At 42.6% G+C, this 11,343-nt stretch overlaps 2 protein-coding genes across 3 annotated transcripts; one reads left to right on the top strand and one right to left on the bottom strand.

The window, feature by feature from the left end:
• The first annotated feature begins 680 nt into the window (after positions 1-680).
• Positions 681-6,565, top strand: LOC134192601 (dual specificity mitogen-activated protein kinase kinase 1-like). Its single transcript, XM_062661347.1, has 10 exons — positions 681-869; positions 932-1,124; positions 1,272-1,418; positions 1,481-1,558; positions 1,633-1,684; positions 1,745-1,869; positions 4,526-4,792; positions 5,859-5,923; positions 5,986-6,031; positions 6,098-6,565. The coding sequence occupies exons 1-10, from the start codon at positions 775-777 to the stop codon at positions 6,275-6,277; spliced, it is 1,248 nt and encodes a 415-aa protein (XP_062517331.1). The 5' UTR covers positions 681-774; the 3' UTR covers positions 6,278-6,565.
• LOC134192602 (large ribosomal subunit protein uL22-like) lies at positions 6,533-11,206 on the bottom strand. 2 transcript variants are annotated; one of them, XM_062661349.1, is made up of 6 exons: positions 11,168-11,206; positions 11,049-11,091; positions 10,950-10,990; positions 10,650-10,883; positions 10,494-10,590; positions 6,533-6,726 (listed from the first exon to the last, which is right to left on the bottom strand). In XM_062661349.1, exons 2-6 carry the CDS (start codon positions 11,086-11,088, stop codon positions 6,584-6,586), a joined length of 555 nt encoding a protein of 184 aa, XP_062517333.1. In that variant the 5' UTR covers positions 11,089-11,091; positions 11,168-11,206; the 3' UTR covers positions 6,533-6,583. The 2 variants fall into 2 exon arrangements, with proteins under 2 accessions (XP_062517333.1, XP_062517332.1); XM_062661348.1 differs by having other exon boundaries at positions 11,049-11,203.
• Positions 11,207-11,343: the final 137 nt, after the last annotated feature.

The raw sequence follows: 11,343 nt of genomic DNA, 5'->3' as shown, positions 1-11,343 counted from the left end.
GTAAACCAGTTCTCGGTGCGCGAGCAAACCATTAGACAGATCTAGTAGACGTCAATTAATTTTTAATGATTTGCTTAGCAATAAAAAACTACGGTACTTCTATCTAAACCTACAAGCTTCCACAAGATATAATTACTGTACTGCCATAGTTTTACTTACGCCGTTGCGCATGCGTGTAACCGTTACAGCTCCTATTCTTAGATTGTGAAGCTGATTAGTAACACGTAGTAAGATCTTTGAGATCACTATTTTGTAGTGCCCGATAGTTACAGTCATGTCTAGTTTTTTCTCGTTGGCACGTGCGCATGCTCTAGCGTAGCATGTCACTGTCAGTTATCCGAACACTGCAATTTACCAAATCCTGCATATTTCGGATAACTGACGCTAAACTGTTCGTGCACACATAAGTGTCCCTGGCTCGAGGTTGCCCATGCACACTCATTTTAATTAACTGAATCCATGTATACTGCACAAATACCCAGCACTCTAGGCTACTTTAGTGATCATGAGAATCTAGATCTCTCTGGTACAGCTCTTTCAAGCCCATCCCTCACAAATTCAGACGCTATTTAATTCTACAAAGTGACATCAGAAACGCTCTAAACAATCAAAGGCTCCCACCACTGAACCCGTGAGCGAGGTTAGTGTCATAACGTCATCCTCTTGCACATGCGCACACCCAACTCTAAAGGGCAGACAACTCACCAGAGAGAGCAGTGAAAAAAGACAACCGCAGGCGAGACGACTTTTCACCTGCTGCCGCTGCAGCCAAGGATGCAGAAACGAAAGAAACCGAACCTGACCATCGACGTCAAGCGCACACCCGAGCCAATCGTGCTGCCTGCCTCCCAATCATCAGACGAATCAAAGTAAGGCCTCTGCCTCGAATTCAAGACTCTCCGACACATTTCGAAACGTCTAACTATTTTAGGTCGTCCGAAGACGGCCTGTCGAGGCTCGAGTTGAACGGTTTTGACCAGGCCGACTTCCATCTTCTCAAGACAAAAATCGACACGGAACTTCGCGAGGAGGACGTCGAGAAAATCGTCGAGCTCGGTCACGGCAACGGCGGCGTCGTCGACAAGGTCCGTCATATACCGACGGGCGTCGTGATGGCGAGGAAGGTGCGTCGTCGGGTCCGTTCTGTTGTTGCATGCGTCGCGAGTTTGGTCGGCTCGTTGCGCTTCGACCGGTTTCGCCGCTTTTTGCGCGCCTGTGGCTCGATAGACCACCTAGTGATCTGTCATCTCTCTGTGTGTGTATGTATATAGTTGATTCATTTGGAGGTCAAGCCTGCCGTGAGGAATCAAATCATGCGCGAGTTGAAGGTCCTCCACGACTGTAACTCGCCGTATATCGTCGGTTTCTTCGGTGCCTATTATCTCGACCGCGAAATTTCGATATGCATGGAATACATGGCAAGTCATTGGTGACATTCCTCGACAAGTTAGTGAATAACTATTGCGAGAGTTTGTGTTAGGATGGCGGCTCACTCGACTTGGTCTTGAGACGGTGTGGTAGGATACCAGAGCGAATGATTGCCAAGATTACTCTACACGTGGGTGTCAATTCCGTCTGTTCTTGCTTTCTCCTGCACTAAGTTGGATTTGGCTTTGTGGTTGTGACCTGCAGGTACTTAGCGGGTTGCGGTATTTGAGAGAGCAATTACAGATTATGCATAGAGGTGTACAGTCTTTTGAAGTCTGATCGATTGTGGTTTAGAGAAAAACTTTTTGCATTTTAGATGTGAAGCCTTCAAACGTTCTCGTCAATAGTAAGGGAGAGATCAAATTGTGTGATTTTGGAGTCAGTGGGCAGCTCATTGATTCTATGGTGGACTCGTTTGTTGGAACAAGATCATATATGTCTGTGAGTAAACTGTGGCTTTCAGTGTTTTGTGTAATCTGGTGTGAGATTGGCTAAATTCAAACCTTTCAGTGTTGGTAGTTGGTAGGTGTGGAATAGATTTGTGGCTTTGTGATGAATTTTTGTCAATGTGGTCATGGTTATTGTTCTTGATGTAATAGTGTGTGTGTGTACGTGTGTATGTGCATGCATGCCTGTGCGTGTGTGTGCGTGCGTGTGTGTGTGTGTGTACGTGTGTATGTGCATGCATGCCTGTGTGTGTGTGTGTGTGTGTGTGTGTGTGTGTGTGTGTGTGTGCACGCGCATGTGTGCGTGCTGTGTGTGTGTGTGTGTGTGTGTGTGTGTGTGTGTGCGCGTGCTTTGTGTGTGTGTGTGTGTGTGTGTGTGTGTGCGTGCTGTGTGTGTGTGTGTGTGTGTGCGTGTGTGTATGCGTGTATGCGTGTGTGCATGTGTGTGTGCATGTGTGTGTCTTGTCCATGTTCCTTGCTTGCACAGCACATGGGACCTCTCTAGAATTGCCGTACCAGTTTGCTGCACTGACGATTGCAGAGGGATAGTTGAGACGAGGATGATATTTATTCAACTTTAATTAACTGTGCCCTTCCAAAACTATGCATGACTTTGTTTCTCCTTGTCTGTGGTCCATTGAACATCTATGAACTCTGTTGCTTTATTTTCTGCAATGGTGGGTACATACATATACAGTAGTCTCAAACAAAGACACCTTGTGCCTCATGTACCAGAACTGGACATAGTGTGACCACACCCTCTGTTGCCTGCCAACCAAAATCCACACAATGGAAGTCCAAATCTACAGTTGTTTAACGAAACTGCAAGCAATAGGATTGTAAATCCATTGACTCTCCTGCTATCACCAAAACCTAATTGTTGTGGACAGGATAGGCCTTGAAGTTTGAAGCTGGTAGGTTTCCTTGTATAGGAAAATGCATGTGATACCTATGACCACATCTTTGGGGCTTTGACTGTCAATGCTAATACCATACATATAGAAACTGCATGTGGCATGATTAGATTAATTAATATCCTCTTGTTTCCAGCTACCATGGCCTCCTTACAAAGAAGGCAATACTTGCTGTTGCTAATCTGCCAGGAACATGATTCTTAGTAACAACGATTGTAATACTCATGCAAGTGTAATTAGCTTGTACGGAGAAGAGGCCACTGAGAGAGTGATAAGTAGTTGCTGCCAATGTCCCTGTCTTTTCTAACTCGAAGTTGTAGGAGTAGGCCCAGCAGTAGTAAAGCTAGCAACTGTGTAACTAGAAGGAGTTAGGACCGTAATGGCAATAAGTTGAGTACAACATTTGTGATGCTTGGACGTCTCTATTGCTCACTATTCATTGTCCATCGTGCCAGAGCTCCCAGACATACTGCTTACCTATCATCGCTACCAGATTGCTGCAAGACCTGTGACAATGCCTTTAAAAATATCTGAGCAGGTGACTGTCCGTACTCCAAGGCAGGCATGCAGTACATGTACTGCAATTAGCTTGACTTTTTCACATGCAGGCAACCCTTTACAGCAAGTTTAAATGTATATAATATATCGTTTATGTTGAACACCCTCCTGGTTTGTAATCCTGGCTATACACCACTGTGATGCAAAACTTTAATCACAAGAGTAGCAACAAACGTACTCAGGAAACGTTTTCAATTCCAGTGTATTCGAACTTACCTGTCTGTCATACTCATGTAATGTTTTGTTCAACGTGTAACATATAATGTTTTAATGAGCATGTCTATCTGTGCTAGATGATCTTCTAGCAGTCGGAAGGCCATTTGTCAACAAATTTCTGTGAACTTGCGAAGGTTTTGTGTCTGTGCTTTATGCGAAGTCAAATAACCTGGGATCATTAGGTACAATAGCTAAAACATTTTAGCACTAGAAGTGTCTGATCGCCATGGCCTATGCTTTAATACAACACATAGAAGTAAAAGGTGCACCAATTTAGGTGTTTCAAAGAGTAAGGCGCCTAATCGACATTTCGACAAATCGTTTAGCACCTTCATGACTACTGATCTCTCGTCCAAGAGTCACGTGGCACCATGGGGTGGATGAAGTGATGGACAGACTTCCTACATGATGTAGTTTCATTTTGTGGTAACTGTTACTTCCCACATATAATGCTAGTAGCAACTGTGTGGTTGTCAAATAGCAAGTATTGCAATCACATAGCAGTAGAGTGCCACACTAGAAGGTAGACAACTTGATGGGTCTGTACCTGTCTAATAGTTAACTCAATGAGTATACTACAGGCTGAAATTTTGAGGTTAGTTTATTACCCTTTAAGTCAAGTCATTCTTCTTCAATTAGTCGAGTAAGAAGGAGAAAGTTGTGTTGTGGGTGCAAGCACCTGAACCCTTGATTAATTTATGAGTGAGGTCTATTGCCTCAGATCTGTGGTATGACCAGGTGCTATGGTTTGTGTAATGTGGTTGGTATGGTTGTGGGTGCAAAGATGTGGGTGGGTGGTGAGTGGTGTGTGTGTGTGTGTGTGTGTGTGTGTGTGTGTGTGTGTGTGTGTGTGTGTGTGTGTGTGTGTGTGTGTGTGTGTGTGTGTGTGTGTGTGGTTTGGTTGGTTGGTTGGTTGGTGGGTCCCTTGATGTGCAATTATACATGTGTGTGGATTGTTTACAGCCCGAACGTCTTCAGGGAGCAAGATACTCCGTTCAATCCGACATTTGGAGCATGGGACTGGCATTGATCGAAATGGCTATTGGATTATATCCCATTCCCCCGCCTAGCCCCGAAAAACTAGACGAAGCAATGTCGAGGCCACCCGCAGGTAAAGGAACAGTGAAAGTCGATGAAGAAATCATTCATGGAGCAGAAACAACAGCACAAGAAGGTCCAGCTGTAAAGAACATGGCAATATTTGAACTTCTTCAATACATCGTCGACGAGGTAAGCAATTTATTTTTGTGGCTCGATTTAGAATAGAGGGATGTTGCAATAGTTGGCAACACCTACAGTATGGGATGGTGTTTTACTCTATTAAGGACTTACCACATGTCAGCAACTGATATGGGTAATTAGCATTCAATGCTGCTGCACTAACCAACACTAAAATTATCTTGAATCGTGGTCAGGTTGGTCCTAATGCACAAGAGAGTTCAAACAGATCATCAGTTATCATGAACAGGTGGTCTAGAGGTGTAAAACAGTCCAATGAATTGTTTTGCATTTAAGGGTGTTAAGGACTAGGACTAGGAGTGAAGGGTAGGCATGGAGGCTTACTCCAGCAAACCCGATTTCTTTCATACTTTCATCCCTTGACTGTGTCTATCTTGTACTTCAGGCATTTCTCCTAGTCTATATACAGGTAGCTGTTGTTGGCATGTTATTATATCTAGGTTGCTGTAATTTCTTAGTATTCGCAGTTGGTAGCCTGACGTGGACACCTCTCACTAGGACGAGATGAGACCAGTTTATGGAGTCTATAGCAGGCACACGAAATCATCAATAGCAGTAGAGCAGTGCTACCATCCCACATTATTGCCCCAAAGTTGGTAAGAGCAGCTCGGGCAGCTTGGCACTTGGTGGCATCACCACAAGTAGGCACAGCATCATCAAGATGGCTGGCAGTAATGAGCATGTCTCATTATGGGCAACTAATGACCAATAAAATTGTTTTAAATTTATTAAATACTTTATTACGTACTACGAGTGAAACGCTAGGTACAGTAGTGCTGGTCAGTCACTTGATGTAAGACTAGATGACCTGCTAGGCAACCTTGTAACGTGACCATGTATCTCACCACTCAATGTGTCCAGTCCCCTTCTCGCCATCTATCTAATCTCTACATTCAAGCTGCATAGCTATGGCATGCCAAGGGTTTGCACTAGTGCTTTATTTCTAGAAGGCATGCTGTAGCTTATCAGGAATCGTATCAGTGAGAGTACCCTGTTTAGGTTGCATGGATTGCTAGAGTTGATTTTCTAAGATTTGCTCATTACCTTTTCTTTGCAGCCTCCACCGTCTCTTCCCGACAAGTATGACTTCTCACACGACTTCATAGATTTTGTTGACAAGTGGTGAGCAAGGCTATCGATAATTACTAAAAAGGTTTCTCTCATCAAGTTCAACCTGTTTTCAGCCTTGCCAAGAACCCCAAAGAACGACCGAGTCTAGCGGGATTGTTGGTCAGTACAGTACATCCTCTAGTGATCACATGCTTCCAATCTAACACACACATTATGTCCACACAGACGCATCCGTTTGTGAAGACTATAGGTGTATCAGACGAAGAGTGTGCTGAATGGGTAAAGCGAACGATTCCCGGCGATCACCAGCCAGCGATGGATGCCGCATCGTCTCAATACTTCAACAATACTCCGGACGACAACTTATTACCAACGTTCACGGGTCCCGGCAGCACTGCAGTTTGATTTTTAGAGGCAGAGGGGGATACAGCAGATATCTATTTTGCTACAGCAGGTAACAACAGTGTAGCGGGTAGAAAATTATTGATTAAGATAATTCTTCAGGCAACTGTCTTGCGATTATTTATTGTATGGCAGGGTGAGAGAGCCACGACGTTAATAAGATTCAATGCCTAGGTAGTAGATAAACTTAAGACCCTGGGTGACTACCAGACTATTACTAGATGTGTGTAAATAAAAAAGCGAACTGCTAATGAGTGATTGGTTTTAACAATATTTATTGTCAAACAGAAATCGTAGGTGTATATATATTTAGTCTCGTTGTTCGCGCTTCTGGCGAGCGAGCTTCTTCTTCGATAATTTCTTCTTCTGTCCGACATCGTCTTCACCTTTTGGTACGACATCTTCATGTTCTGTCAGTATCATCTCGATGTGACAAGGAGATGACATATATGCTAAACGCATAACATTAAATGTAATAAATACGTTTGGTGTGTCAGGCTGTACACTCAAAGACAATGAACAATCTTGGTGTTCTGCCTGTGCTACTGTAAATGCATGAGTATCTTTCCTTTGGTAAGTAACGTTTAGTCAACTTTACAAGCTCTAGCAGGTATGTCTTTGAATAGTAACCCGTGGGTTACTATTTTTCAAACTGATTGGAATTACGGGTTACTATTAAATTAAGCAGAGTTATTAATTGAGCATGAGCTGCTATTTTTTCAATGTCTGCCATCATGGTTCAAGTTAAAGTAAAGAGGTATGCAAGTATTAGAGGAACACACTCTTGACTCAAAACTGTCAAATTAACCGCTCAATAATTTTTGTTTCCCTCCCACTGATTGGATCCATGGGTTACTATTTGAGCAGGCCTACTAATCGAACACCTTGTTATTCAAGGAAATATGTATTAATAATTAACCCCAAGTGAAATGAATTAGACCACATCAATTGTGACTATGTAAGTACCCACATCAAGGTTAGTGAGGCCGGTTCACAGATCTCATTGAGCAAACCTAATGTAACATATGGGAATGTTGAACAGCATAAGGTAAGATACAGATAGCATTCACACGTTCATTCAATGCTGTTATCTAGTTTGAGTTGTACAGTACCCTGACCTTTGGTCCCTTGACTGCTCTGTTGCATGCTTCCCTGGACCTTTTCTCCTTAGTCGTTTTAATTCACGAATGGATTTGTTTCTCAGGGATTTCCACTTGCAGATGCAGTCATCAAGGATACCTTCTAATAACTTCCATTTTCATGAACATACAATTGGTTATTAAAGAAATAACGTGCTGAATTTGCTCAAACCCTATTGGTTAACGTTCCCTTCCATTATGTCTAACTAGAACACCATCCGGGTGGTTACATACAACATAATTGCCTGGTTCACAACCAACCCTTGCAACATTGCAGTAAGACTGCATTTCAGAGGACATCAACTAGTGGGTCTAATGTAATTATTGCAGACCAGTCATGGGAATCAAAACATCCCATGAGGTCAGTTTATAAGTGTACCAACATGGCCTGTTTGTACAAATACAACCATATTACAAGGAATATATTCTAGTGCTTCCTTTGTTGTGACACGATAACAATAGGTACTGACAGGTAAGTCAACAAAGGGACAGCAACACTGATCAATTTGTCATCCAAGTCAATTCCCATATCCACCATTTCCTTCTTCAAGCCACATGTTTGCTTTCCTTTGGCATATCCTGCTCCATGCATTCTAGGAAGAGAATTCTTGGTGGTGTCTTTGAAACCACAAATATCATAAGTGGTCTATTTGCTTGCACTGCCACATGCACAAGGGATCCTGATTCCACATGGATTATAAGCCCCAGACCAATAAACAAGGTAGCATGTTTCAATACCTCTTATGGTCATCAATATGGTATTTCCACAAACAATAATATCCACAGGGGTCTACACTTTTGTCAGGCTGGACAGTGACCCAATATTTCAGCCAGAGACTCTAATAATTATTATTTCATCTCTTGCTCTGCAGTCACATTTCAGGTAAACAAGTTATGCAGGTACTTATGCATTGCAAGTGTTAATTAAGCACGCTAACTACAGGGAAGAGCACTAATCATCATGGGGCACAATGAGGACACACAACATTATCCAGACATTGGCAATGAATAGTTATTAACAGATGTAAGGCAAAGTGTATTGTGATGACAAACAGAATATTGGTTCATTACCATTTACAGATGAGACAGTAATAAGTAATTAAACTAGTAAATGAAGCTGTGTTCTACTTGCTTTAGAGCTGTGTGTGGTGTGTGTGTGTGTGTGTGTGTGTGTGTGTGTGTGTGTGTGTGTGTATTTATTGTCATTATCATCAATTAATCATTAGCTTGTTGCTAAAATGTATAATTCTTTGGGGTTCATTGATGTGATTAAAGATAATTAACCAAATGTCATCAATGTCCCACACTACCAATTCAGGACATGCACATGCGTGACAGCTGCACAGAGCAGGCTTGTTCATGTTATTTCTCAATTCTGCAGGTCAGCGCTCTTGCATCACTTGAGGTGGACACGATTATCATGCTTTCAATGAGCCGTTGCTATCATCTTTCGTTACTTCGTGGTACTAGAGATCCATGTACGTGCATGGGAATTAAATACGACATGCATGTATGTGTAGCGACCAGATCCAGAAGAAAGTATGCAGCGCCAACGTCGATTGTTCATTTAAATATATTCTTGCAGGGAGTGGGCTTGTTAGCCACGTTATTTCTTGATTGTGTAGCGCTCTAGCATCACTTGCAGTTAACTATCAAGGTGGACGCGATTAGCATGCTTTCGTTGAGCCTTACGTTGCAAGCATCTTTTGTTCCGATGATAATTCATCATAGCTAGATATAGATTGATCTCGTATGTCTCCTAGAAATACTGTGAAGCGACATGTAGTGACCTCATCCAAAAGAAAGCAGCGTTAGCCTTTCCTGCAAATCTTTCTTGCAAGACGCTGCCGATCCGGATCGTTCATCATCAGTCCTACTTACAGCTAAACAAATTGCTCTCTTGAAGATCGTGGATGACATGTTGGTCGTGTGCAACGGTACATGCATGTTCCCTGGGACCTTAGCTTGGCTTCTTGAAGAACGATGGATTCGTTTGTTTTGTGAATTTTCTGTAAAAAAAGTAACAGACGCGTACAACTCTAGCCTGAACTTTACTCTGCGCTTCTCAGTTGCCACCGGTTTCACCTTAGTTAATGTTTTTGCTACGGATATGACATCTCGGCTTTCCTGTCTTAAATAATGTGCGGGATTGTTAGGGCTCAACAAATTCTCAAGAGCCAATGAGCTATTGTTACGTCATCTCTTTTTCGCATCCTAAAACGACTGCTGAATGGCTCAAAACAAATCCCCGAGCATGACACGCACTTACAAACATACAAACATAGATAGATAGGTAACGACATCCGGACAGACAGACCGGAAGTCAATTGAGCCCGTTTAGAGTAAGCTTCTCGCGAAGCAGTCCACCACTTATTGTGGTGTCCTTCTTTTACGCTCGTAGCTAAAAATGTCTAACAAAGACCATGGACTGTTAAAAGCAATATGACTCTAAGAAATAGTTGGCAAGTTTGAGATAATTACCAATTGAAGTCAATTACTGGCAGTACTGTTACTGAGTACACAAGTACATTTACCAGTAACCACAAACACACATCTAAAATTATACTGTAAATCTCAGTCTCTACAGGCTCCTCTTTGAGCACGGGACTCTTTGTAGAATACCATATGTCAGGATACATACCACTACAACTATACCATTAGATTGGGTAGTTTGTTGCGGTAGTGTAGTGTGATGGTATGTAAAAGAACAATGCAACAGTCCTTGTGCTTCCAAAATAATAATGCCCTATGTTTCAGAAGTATGAAAATAGTGCCCTATCGGGCACTCTTTGCAACACATTAGAGGCCTGCCATATAACAGTAACTATACTTCGTCGGGTCATCCATATTGTTTCTTCCAAATTTACGTTTTAGTGGTGTTTAGCAACCATAATAGTTTACATTTTCACAAACAATCGACACAATTGTTGTGCGTGCATACTTGAGCCCCAGAAGCTTGAAATCAGAAAACAACAACATCTGATTACCAAGATTAATTAATTAATTACCAATGGATGTAATTATCAACATTAACTACTTAATTACCAATGGATGTAATACCAAGACTGCGTCTGACTTACGATTTATCCTTCCATGGGCTCTGTAAGTTCGACGTCTCATCTTAGGTGCAGCATTCACTTGAATGTGGTCAATAACCAGCGCATTCGGTTCCAGACCCTGACACAGTCCAACTTCACAACGACTAAACCTAACGTTTTACACACGAGCTTGATTACCTTTACTTCAGCATTCGACTCGGCGTTTTTCAGCAGGTCTAACAGAAACTGTGCACTCTTCTTCGGCCAGCGTCCTTGCGTCCAGTTGTGGTTCTTTACCTGGGCTTTCCGTCCGACTCCGCCATTGAATCTCCTGAACGGCACGATTTGTTTTTTCTTCAATACTTCTTTCAAATAGCGAGTGGCACGACGAATGTGCATTCCTTTGATGGCTTGGGCAGTCTCTCTCGTGTTCTGCAAAGACAGAAAGACTTCGTTACAGAAACGGCTGTGTCTGTGTTCGTGGAAGCGAGTGAATGCCTTGAAGTGGACTCTTAGGTATGATCCGCGGGTCTTGCAGCCTAGAACAAGAAATGGTAAACTCAATAGTGAGATTGAGATTAGTGCGATATTTCTCACTTTTCGTTGGGTTTTCTGGTTCAGTAGCGTAGCGCACCATGTTCTACAATCACACAAGTACTAGTTTTGCGTGTCTCGAAAACTACGTAAACGCTGAAGCTCAGGATTGATTCCGATACCTCTTCGGTCGTCTCACGTCGATCACACTAAATACGCGTGCGCAAACTGGCAAGCCACGTGTTTTCGGCTCCACCCCTTACAAAATAGTACATACAAATAGAATCTTCTATGACTGTTGCTGCTCGTATTTGTGTCTAGTTAAAAGCATCTGCAAGCTAAAACTCCTTTTTGACAA

Source organism: Corticium candelabrum, chromosome 16, assembly GCF_963422355.1.
Source record: "Corticium candelabrum chromosome 16, ooCorCand1.1, whole genome shotgun sequence".
NCBI classification, from domain to species: Eukaryota; Metazoa; Porifera; class Homoscleromorpha; order Homosclerophorida; family Plakinidae; genus Corticium; species Corticium candelabrum.
Note: the sequence above shows the minus strand (reverse complement) of the source record. Positions and strands in the feature narration are given on the sequence as shown.